General features: G+C 38.4%; 2 protein-coding genes across 3 annotated transcripts; one reads left to right on the top strand and one right to left on the bottom strand.

Moving 5' to 3' along the window:
• The first annotated feature begins 126 nt into the window (after positions 1-126).
• On the top strand, positions 127-12,507 carry lamp2 (lysosomal-associated membrane protein 2). 2 transcript variants are annotated; one of them, XM_081382751.1, is made up of 6 exons: positions 127-338; positions 2,377-2,939; positions 3,051-3,188; positions 4,479-4,533; positions 4,881-5,051; positions 8,206-9,830. In XM_081382751.1, exons 1-6 carry the CDS (start codon positions 293-295, stop codon positions 8,343-8,345), a joined length of 1,113 nt encoding a protein of 370 aa, XP_081238877.1. In that variant the 5' UTR covers positions 127-292; the 3' UTR covers positions 8,346-9,830. The 2 variants fall into 2 exon arrangements, with proteins under 2 accessions (XP_081238877.1, XP_081238876.1); XM_081382750.1 differs by lacking the exon at positions 8,206-9,830 and adding an exon at positions 10,130-12,507 and having other exon boundaries at positions 135-338.
• Positions 12,508-12,565: 58 nt separating this feature from the next.
• Positions 12,566-19,073, bottom strand: atp1b4 (ATPase Na+/K+ transporting subunit beta 4). Its single transcript, XM_081382752.1, has 8 exons — positions 18,876-19,073; positions 17,524-17,746; positions 15,855-15,983; positions 14,615-14,731; positions 14,091-14,290; positions 13,836-13,892; positions 13,613-13,705; positions 12,566-13,529 (listed from the first exon to the last, which is right to left on the bottom strand). Exons 1-8 carry the CDS (start codon positions 18,939-18,941, stop codon positions 13,368-13,370), a joined length of 1,047 nt encoding a protein of 348 aa, XP_081238878.1. The 5' UTR covers positions 18,942-19,073; the 3' UTR covers positions 12,566-13,367.
• Between the last annotated feature and the right edge of the window lie 2,278 nt (positions 19,074-21,351).

The raw sequence follows: 21,351 nt of genomic DNA on the forward strand, positions 1-21,351 counted from the left end.
TTGTGTGATCAGGACATTAAAACCTTCACACAGAACAAAAACTTGATACAGGAATAACACTTTTCTGCGTCTGATTTATTAATTACACACATGTTTGGCAAATCAACAGTAATTCGTTAACTCGGCACTAGCAGGAGGAGGAGAGCAGTCGTGTCATATGACTTATATGAGCGCAGGTTGAGGCTGAGCTCACAGTCACAGCAGCTGCTAGTGCTAAACCGGGTCACACACACTCAGTCCGAGCGTCGTTCACTGTTGTCTGGCTGCTCCGAGGAACCATCCACCCGTCGCAATGGCTGTCCGCGGTTGTGTGACCTTGCTCTTTTTTCTGCTGAGTGGTACGTACGACTATTTTGTTGAGTACTTTATTTCAGACGGTGTCACGTTACAAAAGCAGATATTGAAGTTTATTTTTGAGAGGTGTCCGCAGGCCCACAGGAGCGCGAGAGCCTGTTAGCATTAGCATTAGCGTGAATTCTTACCTACGCCAGTAGAAGCGCGTTAGATAATCAGAAAGACTGTCAGCTTGTGGGATACAGGTTTTACAGTCTTTGCCTTGTTTTAAATGCATTCATACAAATCAAAGTGATAAATTACAAAAAATACGTTAATAGATACCCTGAGCATTACCAGCGATTTTAGAATAAAACAAAAAACAGCTAAAATATGTTTTGGAAACGTTGAATATGTTGTGTAATTAGTAAAACTGTGAGCATTGAGCTATATAAAAACTCCTGGCCGTGTCTCTGCCAAGTCGCTGTATACATGGACCGCAGTAATGGGCATCCTGGACTCAACATGTGAAGTTTTGATATCCAGTAGCAGCTAACGGTTTCTAGGTTGGAAGTTCACTAGGTTTTCAGACACAGCCCGGTTAATTCAAGCTAGGTAGTAATAAAGCCAGTAAATCATGTGCAGTTATATTATCTAAAGTGTGTTAACTATGATTAGATTAAATGAAATGCATTATGACCGAGATCATTTGTGTTGAGAAGACTGGCGCGTTTAAATATTTATAAATGCAAACTTTAACCCTCAATGATTTTGCAACTTTCATTTTAAAGATGAAAAAAAAAAATGACTTTGATTCTTCAGCTGAAATTTAAGGAAATAACGCCATAGATTTCTCTCACTTGACTCATTTAACTTTACAAGCATGTGACCCTGAAGTGCTTATTTGGTGTATTTCTCTGCCACACTCGTTCATAATCATGTGATGGGTTTGTGTGTGATGCACCAGAGACTCCCTTTGCTGAAAGCACCAGGTTAATGATTTAATCAAACTATGGGATGGGACAGTCACCCAGTGCCCATGATCTTAAAGCTGGAATGGGTTACACAACTTTTAAAATCTGAGTACATTTTAAAACACTAGGCATCATGTACTTGCCAGATTTGTAAATGGTTAGAGACAAACTGGGCATCATACACTAAATGATTGAGGTTCACACACTACCAGGCTTTAAGGTCGTTCTGAACACAAACTCGTGGATAAATGTGCGCCTTGTTGCTTAGAGATCAATGACAAATGAAGACGATCGCTGCATTAATATTGAATACTTCCCTGTTATATAGTATGTGAAAAACGGTATGCCAAAAGAGCAATTGTCACAGACAAAACACAGATATTCTGAAGTGCGCATTTGATTGACACTTTGCCATCCCATGAGGCCACGAGAGAGGATTTATGAATGGAAGTGATGTAGGCTAGTACCTCTAAATTTCATTCATGCTATACTACCAATATATACAATATAGAGCGTACTTTTTTTTTCTTTTTTTTTTTTAACTGTCGGAAAGTAAATTCAAATGTTTTCGGATGCAACATGTTTTAAAATCAGCTCAATATCAAACATGTCTGATATGATTTACATAACTTCATAGTTTGAAGCTACAAAATCTGTCCCCATCTTGTACGTTTTTTTTTTTTTTTTTAATCTGAACTCTTGACTGGCCAAAATCTGCAGATCGAAGAAAAACCTGGTAAAAAGTGGTTTTGTGTATTTCAGCCAGTTGTCCTAGACAACAGCAGATAAAATTCAATCTTTTGGAGTGTTAGTTTGCTGTCGGGAAGTCAGGAAAGCTTCTGGAATGTGCTTGGTTTGCAGTTTTTATTTCCTTACGCATGGAGGTGGTTGAAAGACTTTGGTGTGCTTAAATTCTTTCACTTTGTGAAAAATAATGAACCAAGTAACTGTCTTCATGTATTTTATGGCGTTTATTATACAATAACTTTAATTTTTATTTTTATTTTTTTTGGGGGGGGGGGGGGGGGTTTGTGCATTCCTAGTGTCACATGGGGGAAACCCCACAACGATGTGAAGCATGTGGAAATGAGTGCATTCATCTATAATATTCTGCTTTCACCCTCCACAGGTATTGTGCATGCTGATGATCTGGTGACATCACCGCTAACTACAGCAGCAGAGTCCAGTACAAGCAAACTCCCAGGCATGTCGACTACTACAGCTCCTCCAACCACCTCCGAATACTTAGTTTTCACTCGTGCCAGTGAGACTTCAACGTCCACACGGCAGCAGACGACTAATTCTCCAACTACCACACCGCACAAGACGACTAATGCCACCACAGAACCTCCAACTACCACACCACACAAGACGACTAATGCCACCACAGTACCTCCAACTACCACACCACACAAGACGACTAATGCCACCACAGAACCTCCAACTACCACACCACACAAGACGACTAATGCCACCACAGAACCTCCAACTACCACACCACACAAGACGACTAATGCCACCACAGTACCTCCAACTACCACACACACAAATGCTACAACAGCCCCGACTCCTCCCCCGACCACTCCTCCTGTCCCCAACCCAACTGTTGGAAACTACAGCGTCAAGTCTGACAACGTCTCAGCCTGTCTTTTGGCAAAGATGGGACTTCAGTTCAGCTTCAAAATAAGTGGGGTATGTATGAAACAATCTATATAGAGGACTGCAGATTTTTATCTTTTGCTGCAAATTTGTTGTAATAAACTCTCACGCCACTGCTAGTCTTATTTTGTTCTTGCTGTTTAGAATGGCAGCGTTCAGACTCTTAATCTTGACCCAAGTCCTAATGTAACGGAAGCAAGTGGAACCTGTGGAATTGGTGGAAATGACTCTTCCCTTGTACTGAAGTCAAAGGAAATGACTGTTCATTTTGTCTTCACAAACGTAAGTCTTTAAAGAAGCGAGTCAAATATATTGTCAAAAGTGAGGTAAACGTTCAGGGTTGGGTTGTTTTTGTCTTCTGACTAATGAACATTCATGGCAGTTCTTAAAGTCCCCCTGCAGTCAATTTTATCCCTGAACTCATCTTTGATAATCTTTCTGTGAATTTCTTCATGCCTTAAAATGGCTTAAATGTAACTCTACACCTTGTTGCATTTTAGTATATGCAGAACCATGAAAATGCAAGTTAGTCCCCGCCTCCACTCAATTACACCAACTTGGACTACCTGATCCACTCGCTCAACTGTAGTAAATGCAAGTGGAAATATTGGTTTAATTCAGCCATATATGTTTGAACCAGAAACTGATTCAGGAGGAAGATCGAATTATACAGGCTTGTCTAAAAGTTGATGTATCAGAATGGTAATGCGTTTTATAAATCGCTCTCTACGGCGTCAGACACATAACAGTAATTGATATGATTAGCCTTCTGCTTGACTACGTTATTAAACCGCTGATAATGTGTAGCTAATATTACAAACCATGTTCCTGTTCATCTTTTTAAAGCCTTAATGCTTTAAACATCATAGAAAGTCAGTGGAAAAAGACTTAATTCATAACATCGTAACACGCATCATGTACGTAATCCATATCTCTCTATCTCTTTTGCTCAATGTGTTAAAATGCCCACAGAGCATAAGAATAATAGATATTAGCTACACACTGTCAAATAGGGCAGTCCAGACTAACTCATGCTTCTGGTAATGGGTGAAGATCCTCCATGATGCCCTTGTGCCAGAATCAATTATCACTGAAGCATATTTTGATTGACTCAACTGAAAAAGTCTAAAAGAGTTCAATCTATGCTAAAATTTTAACCTATTTTTCTCTTTTATTTTTATCTTTGTCTCCATGAATATAGCCAGGGTAGCTGGCATGGCATTAAACTATAAACAAACATAAGAATAATAGGAAAAGCCCTGTGTTGACTGAACACATCATGGTTTGTCTTAAAGTATTTTAACACCACATGGGCTTATAAACATGAACTTGATTTTCACCACAGGGGGTCTAAAAGTATTGTACACTGTGGTGATTTCTTATGAATTTGTACAATTACATTTTTGCATGGTCTGCTTATGCCCCACTGAGTGTTTGGTTTAGGGATGGGATTGGATTGGGCTGGTCCTTCATGCTTCATGCAAAATTAAGTTTTCATACAAATTAATACTAAATTGCCAATTCAACATGTTACATTCACATGATATCAGGTTACTATATTTGTTTTTACAGGTTTCACAGAAGTTTCATCTACATGCTTTGACGTTCTCTGTTGATTTTGGAAATGGTAAGATTTTTAATGTGAAAACTGTAGCCAATAAATGGCCAAAAAATTGATGCAACCCCTAAAATAACTTGTTTTAATGTTACAAGTTAATTTAGGCATCGCTATAATGTACAGTGTTCGAAATGGATATTTGCTGAAGATTACATTTAACAGTATTGAATTGGTGATCATGCTCAAATGTGTACACTAATTTCCACTGTCTTGACAATGAAATGGCCAATATCGACCGATACAGAAATTCTCTATCAGCCTCAAGCAATATGATGCCAATATATTGTGCATCTTTAAAGGTGCTGCATTTCCTCTCATGTAATCATATTCTGTCTTCTGATTTGTGACCTCAACAGGGAGCATTTTCAAGGATTCCAATTATAATCTATCTCTGTGGGAGGCGTCTTTTGGGAGCTCATACATGTGCAGGAAAGAGCAGAGTTACAACATCTCCGACAAGCTTACCGTCAACACGTTCGAGCTACAAGTGCAGCCCTTCGCAGTCCAGAAGAACATGTTTGGCACAGGTATGTATTTGTGTGCATTTGTGTTTCTAATGAATGAAGCTGAGCTAATTTCCTCATCGGAGGTAATTCTTCAGCATGTATATAATGCATAACTGGACTGTGTCCTTTAGTGCTGTAACTTATCAGATACTTTTCTACTCCCACTACGTTTCAATGCGCGTTGCTTTTCAGAGTGGTTTGTGACCACTGCAAAACCAAAGCAGTTCTGTGTCAATCACTTGTTAGTGTGAATTTTGAAATGCAGGCACTGCAGTCTGATAAACCCATTGGGTCTCATTCACTAATAATTGTGTAGATTATTTCTTATTATTTCTTATTTCTTATCTTAGATTATATCTAAATGAGTGAATGCGTGCACAAGGTTAGTCATTTGCATAAAACGTGCCCAAACCATCTTCATATAAGGGTTTTCCGTTCACCTTTCCTTACAGCCTTTCATTACTTGTCAAACTTGACGCTTTTTGCAGACGCGTTCTCGCCCGATCCTTGAGCAATGCCAAGTGTGCCATTCTTGCTAGTTCTCACAAACACCTTTTTATACAGACCTCTCATTAGCCAGCTGTACAGGCGTGTATATCTGCGTTATTCAGACAAACCTTGCGGCTTTTCTTACTCTTTAACTGTATATGATGGAATTGGATTATATGGATGACTTCAATATAATTAGTCATTTTAGGATGAATTATAACTTAATACGATTATAGGGCCATATAGAGTAAGTGCTTTTTGCGTATGTGTGGTTTCAGTTGTTCCAATATCTTTTTTTTTTTTTTTTTGGTAACTTAAAATAACAATTTTGGTAAAACGTGATTTGTTCTTAAAGGAACACTCCACCGTTTTTTCATATTAGACTGTTATTCTCTTAACTAAGACGAGTTGATGCAGACCTCTCTCGTCTCAGCACGTGCACTCAATCGCTCTGGCGCGCGGTGACACTTTGATAGCATTTAGCTTAGCCCAGTTCATTCATTAGGGACCAAACAGAGATGAAGTTAGAAGCGACCAAACTCCATGTTTTCCCTATTTAAATAGTTACACGAGCAGTGTTGGGGTAGTTACTCAAAGTAATTAGTTACCAGTTACTAGTTACTTCTGTAAATTGTAATGAGATTACTTTACTAGTTACTGCATTTGAAAAGTAACCACTACTTATTACTTTACTTTCCCATTTCTTAATTTACCGTGTAGATACATGGACAAACATCATAGCCCTATCATCACTTAGCCTGTCCGCATAGTGTTTATAAATGTAGCCTATACAAAATGGCATGTAAAACCATATGAAACCATATGAAAGAACATATGTTAACACATTCATGGCACAATTCAAACGGGACCAGAAAATAATTTTCTCCCATTCACTTGCATTGATGATTTTTCAACCTAGAGGTCCACTTGGGGTTTTACGGATGGGCGGGACTTACCAGCTCTATGGACCAAGGTGTTTCATGGGCCGGTCAGCTATCAGGAAAAAAAAACTGACGTAAACTTTTAACTAATGCATTACACTGGCACGCACTTACTTAACCCAGCGCCGCCGATTAAGCAAAACGAATGGGCCGCCGATGTACGAGTTTTATGGTCCGTTAAGACAAAAAACAGAAAAAGAAAAAAAGTATGAGATGTCGGCCCAAAAGCACGTCAGCCCACTGGCAATCTCCCGGTAGTCCCGATGGCAAGTACTTGCTGCCTGGGCATAGTGCATTGCACGTGAATATTTTTGTCCTTTCGAGCAATAAACTGAAAGTAATGTGAATATCGCCACTGGCCGAAACCCCCTGTCTCCGTCTCCGTCTCCATTTCCCGCTCCCCTTCGCACCAGCAGCTACGTCACTCAAATCGATCTCTATGACAACGGTGCAAGCACACACACACAGGCATGCACGCACCACTTAAACAGATCAGAGCTTTACACGCAGGCAAACATGGCTTGGGTAACGCAGGAAAGCGCGTTCCTATAGTCTAGTAAAGTAGTGTAGTTACTGATATTTTTAATATATTTTTAATATTTGTAATGCGTTACTTTACTTCGTTACCCAAAAAAGTAATATCGTTACTGTAATTCGTTACTTTGTAACTCGTTACCCCCAACACTGTACACGAGTAGTTACACGACCAAATATGGTGACACAAAATAAAACGTGGCGCTTTACTAAGCGGGTTTTTTTTTAAAAAAGGATAACTACAACGTATGGCGGAATAGCACTTGGGACTCGGGAGCACTTCGACTCGGCGCAGTAAAGTCACACCTGAAAAATCCTCTCCCTCTCACTTCAGTCATTAGAACCAATGTGACTTTTTACTGCGCCGAGTCGAAGTGCTCCTGAGTCCCAAGTGCTATTCCGCCATACGTTGTAGTTATCCTTTTTACCCGCTTAGAAAAGCGCCACGTTTTATTCTGGGTCACCATTCTTGGTCGTGTAACTACTCGTGTAACTGTATTTAAATTGGGAAAACGTGGATGTGTTTGGTCGCTTCTAACTTCATCTCTGTTTATTCCCTAATGAATGAACTGGGCTAAGCTTCACACAAATTTATGCGTACACATGCTTTGTGAATGAGACCCATTGTTTCTGTGATCATATCAAAATGGTTGTGACTAGCTACACCAAGATAACTGATAGTAAGAAGGATGTAAATGCAAAATTTACTTGACTTAAACACAAAAAGATGAATGACAGAGCTCTGAAATTTATTGCAAAATCAATCCTGATAGATCTGAATATAAGTTAATTTTGTATGCTTACTGCGAGGAAAGGATGTTTTAAGTGTCTCACCAAGGCTGCAATTATTTGATCAAATACAGTAAACTTTTCTATTTTAAAATGTAGTTTATTCCTGTGATGGCAAAGCTGAATTTTCAGCATCCATTATTTGTCTTCAGTGTCACATTATCTTTCAGAAGTAATTCTAATATACTGATTTGCTGCTCAAACACGCACTAATATATATATATATATATATATATATATAATTCCCCCTGTCTAATAACAAATGCTTAATTGTACAGCTTATATATGAGGTCTCAAAGAAATGGCCCAGTATTACCAGATCAAGTGTCTGATTTGTCTGAAGTGTTGAGAATATCTGCTGTGGTATTAATGAGAAGATGGCAGCTTCATCTTGTGTTCATTCATGTTCTCTCTGTCTGCAGCCCATGAATGTTCAATGGATGACACCAGCCTCTTAATCCCAATCATTGTTGGTGCCGCTCTGGCTGGTTTGATTTTCATTGTTGTGATTGCATACGTGATTGGTCGACGAAGGACCTATGTTGGATATCAGACATTGTAATGCAACGAAATCAAAGAATCAAATCCTGAGTGTTTTAAGGGATGCACAGTCTGTTCCTGGACCATTGTAAATATTGTGGGTTTTTGTGCAATCTCAATTGGCAACTGACTCGGGGCCACATGAGTCAAAAAACATTTGTCCTCATCATAATCCACTGGCCCTTAAACTGCAACACCATTAAAATCTGAAGATACAGTGGCACTCCAGGACCAGAGCTCCCTATTGTGAATTAATTGTGTGTCCACCCCAAGTAAGAAGGAAGTGCATGGTCTTGTGTTTCTCTATTCTATCTCTTAAAATGCAAATTAATGCTAAGTTATAGTATCATGCTATTCAAAATATTCATATGCAAGAACAACATAGTATTGTTTAAAGTTCAATTTAAAGTTTCATTGCTCCATATCAGACCCTGCACTTGCTTCACTTAGACATTCCTTTAGGCTAATTGTTAATTTGGTCTGTTTTATTTTGTGCCCATCATTACTGTATCCACCGCTTTAAACTGAAAGTGTTTTATCCACCTGTCTTGTAGCATTCTGGTTAAATATTAAAAGTACTTCCAGAAACGGGTTGTTACTGTGCACTATAGTGTCTGGACAACTGACTTTTATTGAGATCATGTGCTTTTGGAATGTGTTGGCCATCTTGTATTTCGAGTGGCTGTGAGGGAGATTGCTACACTGAGAAAACATCTAAACATGCTGGATGGCCTTTTCAAACAACTGATTCTAGAACAGAAAAACAAAAGCTTGAATGTTTAAACTTCATGACAAGCATTTTAAAAATGCAAACCATTGTAATAAAGTAGGCCTGGTGTTTTTTGCATTATAAATGCTCTGACTAAATAGTTATTGGTAATGTGTGGGGTTGTTTTCTTTTCTTTTTTGGGTTTAAAAAGGGAAGATGAGTTCTAAATTAAATTTCTTGTCAGCTTCTCTTTTGCCGTACTTTTGAATTCTTTACAGCTACTATAGCCTAAAAGACACATGCTGCTCTTTGCTAATACTACTGTGAATTGTATTTGCTGCAAGATACATTTTTGCACCTGCTTGAACCCTCTTTGGTAGAGGCTGTGGATCCCTTTTTTTTTTTTTTTTAAATCAACCACAATTCTCCCTCCCCTCCCCCCCTCATTTTACATGACTTGTTTTGGTTTGGAGTTGCTGAGCCTTTTCAGAATAAGTTATTTGCTTTCTCTGTCTTTATTCTTTTATCATTTATCACATATATATAATGGCTCTCTAGGTTTCACAGGTGTTTTTTCTCCCCCTTTTAGTTGTGGTGAATTTTTCTACTGTTTATGCACCTTTCTAATTTAGTCTATGCAGCACCCGCACAGAATCTTGTGTAAATGTTTTTCACAATAGCCAGGATAAATTAAACCTTCAAAACTGGTTACTGGTAATTTTGTGCCTTGCTTGATTACTTTTGCTTGCCACCCAATCACTTATCAATAGCTTTTTAAATAAAATGAATCTATTTGTCTTTTTGTCTGAGCATACTTTTGTGACTGTTCTGCCAGCAAACTTGTAAAAAGGGATTGTGTTTCGCTTCAATTTCCCCTTAAAATTGTTTTGAGGTTTTGTTTTGCAATGGAAATGGCTGTTTTAATCGGCTTTTAGCTGCAATAAATGGAGAGAGACAATTGTGTATACATTAAAACCGGTGTGGGCCATCTTTTCAACCTTTAACACAAACATCATGCAAATGTCAGAATTTGATTCAATTGCACTTTTTAAACATACTGGCTGTTTTTTCCCCTTACTCGTTCTCTTTATTTTCAGCTGAGGATTGCGAAGCCGATGAGCCTGATAACTTCATTGTCCCTATAGCGGTGGGAGTTGCCCTGGCTGTCCTCGTTGTTATTGTCATACTGGCCTATCTGATTGGAAGAAAGAGAAGTCAAACCTCTGGCTATGAGCAATTTGATTCATAACAATAATCAAAGAATGTCAAGTGTCCATGCAAGTGCTGACAAATCTTGCGGAAATTCAGGAATCAGTTTCAGTATTTTTGTGCACATGAAAATTATTTTGAAATGAGTCGTATTATATGAGCTTGTATTTTCTTGCCAATACACTTTATAACATGATGTGGTGATTCATAACTGAATGGCACATAATGACACCTATTCTGCATCAGTCTGACTGAATTGTTAGTTCTCTTCTGAATAAAATCAGCAGTATTGTCACTCACCACCCCTTTCTCTCTCCCCTTTTCTCCCAGCGGAGGAATGCTTTCTGGATTCTGATTTGAGTTTTCTCGTGCCCATTGCTGTGGGTGTGGCTCTCAGCTTCCTAATCATCCTAGTGCTTATCTCTTACCTGATTGGCCGGCGGAAGAGTCGCACTGGTTACCAGTCTGTATAACTCAAGCTGCTGCCATCTTACCTCTAACCCCGGCTTGTCCTTTGCCACTTATATTTGCTCCTCCTCCTCCTCCTCCTCCTCTCTCTTCTGGTCCTGTTGGCTTCCTCTTTTTCCCTGCAAACTGCTCGACCCTCCTCACTTGCCGGTGCTAACTGCTGATGACACCAGTTTCTAACATGTCTGATTGCTCTAATCATTTAATTTCCTGTGTACGATTTAAACTTTTTATGAATGTGGTATATTTCTGCTTAATCACACTCAAAGCAATGTCAACTGGCATGATTCATTTTAGTGTAAGCACAGGCTGTCTAAATAACCTGGCATTGTGCTGTATGTTAAATGCATGAAGAAAAAAGATGATTTCCCCTGTTTATGGGAGTTTTGATGCATTTTCTTGCTCTAAGGATGCTCAGTTCTGGTTGCTGTGACTTAAATTCATGTGAACTATTACTATAATTTTAGAATTAGGAATCCTTTGTTTATTAACCATTGAATGTAAATGCTCAATTAGTTATGTAATTGTAATTTTGCGGGGTTTTTTTGTTTGTTTGTGGACGAAATTAGGGGTGAAAAGTATACTGGCACATTCTCTTAATTAGCAGAGCTAATAAGTCACACTCTTGCACTTAGCACATTGTATTATAAAGGGACACTTTTTTTTGCTGTTGTGACATTTACCAGCATTTTAAAGAGGATTATGTTGATTTATGCTTTTGTTGGTTCATTAGGTCCCTCTCAGGGAATGTTGGAAGTGATCAAATAGGCCTGTTAGTACATGGGGTTTGTGAATTTAGTTGGTCATTTCTCTGGACGCACACACAATGTACAAAATACACTGTTTCTAAGACCAAAGCTACCGTTCCCAGTGCATCTTCAGTCTAATTCCTGCTCAGAATAGTGAAAATATTAATGTGTCCAGACCATTTCATGGATATAATTTTTTTTCCTTTCCTGCCCAAAGGGTTTAGCTGTTAAAACAAACACAATTAAACACAGAATGTCATTGTACTATAATGTGCCTTTTAGTTGCTGTTTTTTTTTTCTATTGGACCTATATCTGTCAAGCTAAGAATGTTGGTTAAAGTTTCAGAGTGGAAAAAAATTCAATAAAATAGCTTTTTTGTTTTTGTACAGTATTTTCTTCCTCTCTGTTTGTTCCCTTTCTTGCTCTCTGACTTAAAGAAATCAACATTTCTCAAAGTTAGACCTGATATGTTAAACAACTGTAGTTTTACATGGTTCACATGACTTTTACTGTCATAATCTCCAAGCTTCCCCGATGGACTTAGATCAGCAGTGTTGCTATAAAATGTCATAAATGATTCTCTTACTGTAATAGAAGCGTCTCTCTTTGACCTGCATATTACAGTAAGAACTGCTTATCAGATGCACATGACCGCATGGAAGATTGTGTGTAGTGCTGATGTTTTTGTTTGCATGATTTATGGGTTTAACATTTTGTCATTTATCCTACAAAAAGGATCATCACATGCAATTTATCATAAGACACGTTCTTTGCAAAACACATCACAACTGATGTTACTTTAAAGAGAATGGAAAACTGAGCAGAAAGGTTTGATTCCGGTTAATTCTCATCCATCTTTATTGTTTATGCTAGAACATGAGTGCGTTTAAAAACATGAGCTGGAAAATCTTTGTCAGCCAGTGGATATTTCATTGTATTTACTGAATAACAAAGATGTGCAATTACCAATTTCCATCTCACTATTACACTGCTTTTACCATGTCAATATATTCAAATACAATTAATAAATAATACTGTTGAAATCCTTCTTACAGGTAACTGAGCAGATTTTTTCACTCAGATGAATTATGTGAAATACTCTTTCGTTTTTAAGAAGTGCTGGTTGCATGCTCGACAAAAGAAAGATCAACTTGTATTTAATTATGAAGCTCTGAAAATGATGAAATAGGATTTCAGTAAAATACATTTGCCTCTGGAATCAAAATTTAGTATCCCAAAAAAAAAAAAAAAATTTAGTCCAAAAATGTACAATCTGTTTTTAATTCTAAACCACATCTGATTTTTATTCCATTAAATGAGCAAGTAAAAAGATAATGTTAAGTCATTTTCTGCCTTTTTTTTTCATCCAGAGGGGGAATATAATGGAGACGGTGACTTAACGGAGAAAAACATTTAAAAAAAAAAGAAAAAAAAGTTGTTTTAATGTGTTATATACACATCTGAATTACCAAAATAATATAAGTTTTAATACATGTTAATTCTATAATCTACACAGATCTAGAGATTTGTTTCGCCTACGTCTCACTGTAGACTGTTCGTTTGAGTGATTATGCCTCAGTAGCTATAATGGTGACCAACGTATTTGGACATATTTTCATATTTTTATTTTATCCAATAACGAAACAAAGGCAGGTGTGAGTCTCTAGTGGCTGGGTACTGAATGTGTTACGTTACTGAATGTGATCTATAAATCTCAGTCTTTGCTTACTGGGAAATCCCTTGTTTGAAAAAGTAGTGAAGTAACACAGCTCTGACACGAATAGCACAGTGGCTGCCGGAGGCATAATCGGAGGGCTAATGGGTAAAGACAGCACCCAGTGTGCTATTTCATTCATTATAACATACTCTGAGAATTTTCATTTCAATTTCTCTACGTCTACTGCGATCCTACGCCCCCACTTGTAAAGTGAAAGACACGCTACCCAGGAAACGGTCGGTTGCTGAATCGTTGATGATGCCCTTGCCGTTTAGTTTGCATTGAACATGTAGCTGGGTCTCGGACTGGACTCCAGAAAAGCGCACAGCCACCAATGGGGAAGAGTAGTTTACCTGTTTGTAGAAATGGTAAAAAAAAAACGATGAAATGCTATTGAATTTTTAGGGATTCTGAGATTTGAAATAGGATCACTTACATGTCTCAGTTTCCCATAATAGGGATAGTACCGCAAGTTGAAGACATTGCTTGGAAAGAACTCGACATCTCCGAGGACTTCAGTTGACCCTTTCTGGAAAATCATTGGAGAAGAACCAAAATTGTCACTGTTTAATAACATACTGCAAAGAAATTGGGTTATGTAATGTATTAAATATTAACTTATACATTATAAATGGATTATGCTAGTCATTCATTATTACCTTTACTCCACATGTAACGTTTACTGGAGTGCCTTGACCAGGCAGATACCCGAGAATCTGTCAGAAAACAGTCAAGCGTTTTACATACCACTCAACTAGCTATTGAGACTGGAAACTGCAGGATGTGTTCATTTAGTCATCGCTTATATTAACCACAAGATGGCACTAGAGCTTCAGAGCTTTATTTATTCTGTTTTTTGATTCTGCCACCAAAATCATTTTTGTATAGTATGTTCCACACTATTATAATCTCACCCGATTCATTTTGACGATGATGCAGGGTTTTCCCTTAGAGTATCCGAAATCTCTGTCATGCGTGCCGGAGCATTCGCCCAGCATGGACCTCTTAAACTGACATGCCTTGCGCTCTGCACTCTCCTCCAAGTCGTCCTGCATGAAATACGTATTTCCTTCACATGGAATGTTCCGCCTCTCCTGCACTTTATCATCATAGGCTGGACGTGGCCATGGCGGGAAACCGTGATAAAAGACATGGAAGAGAAAAATAGAGAGAGAGAGAGAACATAAATTAAGCAAACAATGGCTGAGGCCCAGCCTGGCCTCTACAACTTACAGGCCAGCACAAAAAGTGGGGCCCTGGCAGCACTGAACAGTTACACTGAGTGAATAAAAGGGTTTCCCTCCTTGTCAGTATTTCTATAGACAGCAGGACATGTTAAACAGCGTGCTGGGGCGATTTGAATCTGTGCCCGCTGAACAGAAATCGTAACTTCCCTATTAAATTAGTTGTTCAACTAGTTCTCTCATGCAAGACTTACGTTTCAAATGGGCTTCCAGTGCTTTCGCATACTTCTTCCACGATTTTTGGTCAGAGGCGTTGAAAGCAATGTCAAACCCATGAGCAACATGTTCTACGTGAGGTGACATTGTCAAACCTGCCAGGAGACAGAGAAGATTAGAATTTTGTTTATGTACTTATGTAATAATATAGTTAGGAATAATACAATTAATAATTGAAATAATGATTTTTATTTTAAATTGAAGTGCAATTTTAAATAATCCATCCATACATCTAATCTCCAAATTTAAATTATATACATATTAAATCATTTCTATTAAAAATAAATAAAATAAAAATAATTATATACATATATATATATATACATATACTGTGTATATATATATTTATATATATATATATATATATATACATATATATGTGTGTATATATATATATATATATATATATATATATATATTTATATATATATATATTTATATATATATATATATATATATATTATTTACATTTCCAAACATTCCTTTTGCCATTAGTTGTAATAATCCAGTGAGATTTTTGTATGCACAAGGAGTCTGACAACAACTGGTATAATCCACACTGAGATCTGATCTCACCATCATGAATCCGTCTGTGATTACATGAAGAAAACGAGACAGACTAAATCCAGAAGAACTGCAGCAACGTCTCCAAGACGCTTGAAGAAACCGACCTGCAAAGCTATCTGAAAAACTGTTCAAGTGTACCTGGACAAAAGCTGTTTTAAACGCAAAGGGTGGCTACACCAAATATTGATTTGATTTAGTTATAAAAGTTAATTGATAAATAAAATCTATTTATGATATTATTTTTGAAAGCACCGTCCATTTACAGCAAGTGCCTAAAACCTTTCGCAGTACTGTAGCTTTGACTTCAAGCGTCTTGGAGACGTTGCCGCAGTTCTTCTGGATTTAGTCTGTCTCAGTTTCTTCATGTAATCACAGACAGACTCATGATGGTGAGATCAGATCTCAGTGTGGATCATACCGGCTGTTGTCAGACTCCTTGTGCATAAACACAATCTCACTGGATTTTTAAAATGAATGGCAAAAGAAATGTTTGGAAATGTAAACTGATATTTCCTACTTATATACTACAGCAAAATATATAAACAGGCTTAAAACCATTTTTTGGGTGAAAATATTAACGTGCCTAGGACTTTTGCACAGTACTGTACATACTTTTTGAAAGTTCAAAAAGTAAAATGCAGATTTTCCAACCTGGTGGCATCACCCTGTCATTGTAGGTGGGAGCATATGGACTAATCGACCACATCAGGCAGCACATACAACCAGCAAACATGGCCGCGAGGAAAATGTATAATGCTGAGTAGAAGAGCAGAATAAGGCCTGAAAAAAAGATGAATAAAGCAAGATTTCATTGAGGAAACCCCTTGTGTGTGTTTATTAAAATAACTGATTCACATATTGAGGAATTGCATAAATAGAATGTGAGATGAGGTTAACACATTTTGTCTTAAAATAATGAATTTTAATCAAGTGACCATTCCAATACGTTAAACTTTTTCATTTGTTAGTAATTCTTTTTCCATAACCTTTCCGTTATGGAAGAGTTCAAGACACTAAAGTCAATGAACCTTTGAGAGTAATAAAAAAAATGAGGCACAGCCATTGTCCTTTAATTTTCAATTAAGACTCCATTAACAGCTGACCGAATGGGATGGGTCGTCAAACGGGGAGGCTTTTGCTGCGCAGACAATTTTGCAGGGACTAGCTGCAGCCCCCAGCCACAAAGGCCTTTCTGTTTGAGCCTAGTGAAAATTCTCCCAGCTGTCCTTTCACTCAGGAACACAGTGAACCTCCGGTTGCCATCATAGTGACGGTCTTTTGCAGCCATACAGAGCCACAGCCAGCTCCAAGGAGCCCGATCACCCCATTCTGGCATTGTGAGGCCTCTGCACTCTCCTTTCATGGGACACGCATCACAGCACTCCAGCAGCCCCTCCCCTGCTCTAAGGAAGACTACGGCTGTTTATTTAATCCACCTCAAACACATTCCCCATCATACCATGCCCATCTAAAGCGTGGAGATGTTGCATTACATCCACACTCAATACGAGGACATTGGTGCATTGACATTTTCTTCTGCCATCCCCAGGAAACCCCCATACTGCTGTTTAAAGTACTCGTCCCAATGGGAATTTGCCGTGTTGCTCAGCAACCGGACGTTTAGCTGCAGCGATTGGCCGCTCCGTCATCATCGGACTTCTTCAGGAAATGCTCACTGCCAAAAAAGTTCTGAGCTCGGACCCACACAAAAAACGCTACATGTTAAATTGCGCTGTAGATTTGAGAGCGTGTTGGAGGAGATCTGGAGGTCAAGGGGGCTTTGGGAAAGAGGGAGAGGAAAGCACGGTAGGGGTAAATGGAATGTGATCCCGGGCCAGCAAAGGGACTGTGACATTCGCTCTCCCACTGAGGACCATTCCCCAGGCAGTCTGTTTTTGTCAAGATGTCTCTAAGCTATTCTGTGCACCTAAGTAAACAGTAAGCTTGGACATGCACACACACATGCACCCTCAGTGACAGCGTGCACACACACACGCACACACACACACACACACACACACACACACACTTTCTGTCTGAGCGAGCAGAAGCACAATTCATCCCCCCTTCATCCCCACAACTCATTCCCACTACAAATAACTCCACTAAACATGGAAAATAATGAGCAAAAACAATAAGCAATGGTCTCACTTGCCTTTGCTTCTACGGCCAGACAGAACTTCACTAATTGAAGACTTTGTTTACAGTCCAAGTACAATTTAGATGCACTCCCTCAACCACAGACAAATACCCTCTGTTTTGCCATTAAAACAGGTATCTCATTGTGCACATTCAAATATAATTTTGTCTCATTACTCACTCCAGCTCTTCCCCGAGCGGCCCATAAACTCCTTCGTTTCGGCGTTCCACAGGTAAGTCTTTAGGTCGTCGATTTTCTCATGCAGCGTCCTCTTGGGCTTTGGCTTGGGCTTCCATTTCTCAAAGTTTAGGTCATCCTGCTCCAGAGGCTGATGCTCTACCAGTCCTTCCTGTTCCACTTCCATGGCCTCAGCTAGTTCGTGTTTATGAAGTGATCCTGCACGCTAAAGATAACATGGAAAGTCGAAAAATAGTATTCACAAATAAGTTTCTGAATCAGATCCCTGCAACAAGCATTAAACGTAAAAACTCACTTTAATGTGGATAATATTGTCTGATGCTCTTAAAAAAGGCCAGGAGACAAATATGTATCTTCAAAACAGTTAAAAGCAAGTGTAGGATCTCATTCAGTGTGAATGAAAGACGTTTCAGAATCCCATTGATCTATGAGAGGCAGAAGAGGACCCACACACTCGCTGACCCATGTTGGGAGATCTAACCTCTCACAGCTGCACAAGATCGGCAGGGTCACTCTTCAGCCAGATGTTACACACTCGTTCTCAATATCAGGACACACATAAAATACACTTTAAAAACTGGTGAAAAATACTTTCGCAGCATTTATTAATATAGGTTCGTGTTAATTTCTGCATTGAGAAAAATTTCAATATCATTGCATTGTGAGCGAACATTAAATAAATATATTTAATATAATTGAATCAAACTGCCTACATTAGATTACATCAATAATAGTTATTTTTTTAACAGTTCAGGTGTAAACAGCTCCTTAAAGGGATAGTTCACCCAAAAATTAAAACTCTGTCATCATTTAGGCTACTTACCTCAACTTCCATAGTATTTTTTTTTTATGGAAGTCAGTGGGGTCCATCAACTGTTTGGTTCCCGACATTCTTGAAAATATCTTCTTTTGTGTTCAGCAGAAGAAAGAAATTCATACAGGTTTGAAACAACTTGAGGATGAGTAAATGATGACAGAATAAAAAAAAAAAAAAAAGTGAGCTATCCCTTTAAGGTACCAGTGGTATTTCAAGTGCCTCCACTACAATATATCAATAGTATAGGCTACTAATGATGAATATTTGCCAGTGTAAATTTACCAAAATAGTTATGAACAGGTGAAACGCTTTTGATGACACTCCTTCTGTACCAAAAGTGAATTTTAAAAATGATACAAAAGAAAATGACCTACAAAACCGCGTTATCTAGGTTCTATAATGTTTATACTGTAGTCTATAGAGCACTAAATCCAGCAAGATATGGTCATTGCAATGCCCTCATCCCTAATCAAAAGTAACCACATTACTCTGATGCATTGTGGTTATGGTCACTTGCCAGTTTTGAAACTTTGTCCTCCAGGAGCAGGTCCTCCGCCCCTCCCGCGGTAGAGTCGCGCTCCATGATCTCTCACTGAAGAATAAAGGTACTTGTTAAACCAATCACATATACGAGCGGTCCAAGCGATTTACTGAGAGATTTCAGTCCACGAATTAAGTTTGCAGCCGTCCAAAGTTAGTCAAATAATTGCTCAATCTTATTTCTTCTTCTTCTTCTTCTTTTAAGTGAAGATAATATAATATTTCGATGTCTTCAGGAAAGAAAAGGGGGGGAAGGAAAACATTAATGCTCAAAGTGCCCCCCAAAATAACTTCTTGATGAAGGCACTGGTGTGATGTCTTCAAGTTCACTTTACGCTGGCTGAACAAACGTTAATTCTGGTCAAGAACTGGTCGTGAATTTCATTGGAGTTTTCCCCTTACAACGGATGTCGGGTGTGGAGGAGCTTCTCGCTAGGAGTCGAGCATCATAGTGAATGGAGTTGAGCTGGACAGCGAAAGTGGGGGTGGGATACAAAGTGGAGTTTTTTGGCAGAAGCTTCGTTTGGTGTTGTGTGGAATTCTGCACACGCACACCGCATAGTCTCATTGTCTACTGAAACAAGCTCTATGCAAAGACCCACAGCTTTATAAGTTTCTGTTCTGTTCTGCATTTGCCGTTGTCAATCACTAAGTAGGCTACTGCATCAGCAACTAGTCTACATTAGAACACTGAGGTTTAATATGCAGGGCACTTCACTAAACAATCCCCCATTGACTCGCTGGGCTGTTTAAACTGGAGAAAGATGAGCTATTCGCGCGCATTAAGGAGACAAACGCAAAATTGTGAAATATGGATCCGCTTTGGTCTTGTGTTGGCGTCAAAAGCGTAATAAATTCAGAAAGTTGTCATCAAGCTTAATATCTGTACACAGATCACGTTGCGCTCCCTAAACCCGCTGATTTTTTTAAACCTCAAAAGAACTCGCGTCATGGAAAATTCGGTCTTGTCTGGTTCTTTCTGCTTCTTCTGTGGAGAGCAGGTCATTCAAAGAAAGACCATCAAGGACTGAAACGAGCAAATGCAGTCATTTACTTTGTGACAAAACTAAGCTGGAAGAACAGAGATTAATAGGCTATATTAATGTCGCCGCGTTTTATTTCATTACAGAAACAAGCAGGCCTATAGTGCTTGCTTGTGTAAAAAATTAAGGGTGATCGAAGCTTCCATTCAATTCCATTTACTTAAATACAACTATTGGCCTATGTATTTTACGTTACTCGGTAGGCCTAACAAGTATAGTAGGCTAAATAAGCAAGCCCCATGAAACTGAAATCACTTAAATATGGCGCAGTGTTTAATTCCACACGTTTTGAAATCTGCATCACCTCAACAGACTATAATTTATTCATGCGAGTGTGTGTGTGTGAGAGATACAACTATTAATATGAACAATTTGTAGGCCTATGTCAAGCGACAGTAAAATAAACAAAAAATGCAGCAGATCTGCAACGAATTCGGGTTTCTAAAATTAAATAGCCTATAGCCAAGGCCTATAAAAAAACGTATTCAGAACTTATTGTAAAACCCCTCAGAAACTTTCATTTGTATTTTTAAACTTATTTGTGTTTGTCCACAAGACCAGTTGATGGCGCACTTTCATTACTTTGATATATTGATTCAGGTTCAGGAGGAGACTTTCAAAATAGTCAAGAAAGCTATAGCTGCACAAAATTATTGTTCTATATATTATAGGCCTATTGAATGTTCTTAAAGTATTTTCATGTAGCTTAGTCTGTAGCCTGCTTTTCTTTGCATGCTAAGTAGACCTAGGCCTATTTGGAGAGGTGGACATGTAACAAAGTACATTTACTTGAGTACTATACTGAAGTACACTTTTTGAGTATCTGTACTTTACTTGAGTATTATTTTTTATGACAAGTTTTTACTTTAACTTCACTACATTTGAAAGACAAATATCGTACTTTTTACTCTACAATTCTGTCAAGGTCCGTGAGTAGAAAGCAGTAATGTCAGTCAGGGGATGATTTTGGTTGCATTTTGGTTTGAAATGAAAACATCAGAACCCGACGTCAGATTGACGTCAACATCCAATGTCGGACAGACGTTGGATTTTGGAAAATAAAGTTTGATGAAAATAAGGATTGACCTCAGAACCCGCTTGATGTTGGTGTTTGACGTAAACACGATTTTCCTTTTCAACCACAATACGTCTGTCCAACGTTGGAGATTAATGTCAATCTGGCGTTGGATTCTGACATCAACCTGATTTTAATTTTCATGGTTGGGTTTGGTCTTCTAAATGCAAATTTTGTCATTGTTTTGGAGCACACTAGCTTATAGATAACAGTAAGGCTAACATATTCATACTAAAAGCCAAAAAACTATAAATAGGGCATGCACTATTTGGGAACAGCCATTTGGGTGTCCGAAACCATTGTGGACGTTATTCGAGTGCACTTATTCAATCTCA

This window comes from Scardinius erythrophthalmus (assembly GCF_964197995.2).
Source record: "Scardinius erythrophthalmus genome assembly, chromosome: 13".
Lineage (NCBI taxonomy): Eukaryota > Metazoa > Chordata > Actinopteri > Cypriniformes > Leuciscidae > Scardinius > Scardinius erythrophthalmus.

Bases quoted from the DNA above. Each gene is read 5' to 3' on its own strand.
- lamp2 (XM_081382750.1), top strand. From the start codon at position 293: ATGGCTGTCCGCGGTTGTGTGACCTTGCTCTTTTTTCTGCTGAGTG. The intron at 339-2,376 runs GTACGTACGACT...CACCCTCCACAG, and splicing joins GCTCTTTTTTCTGCTGAGTG to GTATTGTGCATGCTGATGAT. The intron at 5,052-10,129 runs GTATGTATTTGT...CTTTATTTTCAG, and splicing joins GAAGAACATGTTTGGCACAG to CTGAGGATTGCGAAGCCGAT.
- atp1b4 (XM_081382752.1), bottom strand. From the start codon at position 18,941: ATGGAGCGCGACTCTACCGCGGGAGGGGCGGAGGACCTGCTCCTGGAG. The intron at 14,291-14,614 runs GTAAGTCTTGCA...GGCCACGTCCAG, and splicing joins ACTGGAAGCCCATTTGAAAC to CCTATGATGATAAAGTGCAG. The intron at 13,893-14,090 runs GTGAGATTATAA...GTTTTCTGACAG, and splicing joins TCATCGTCAAAATGAATCGG to ATTCTCGGGTATCTGCCTGG.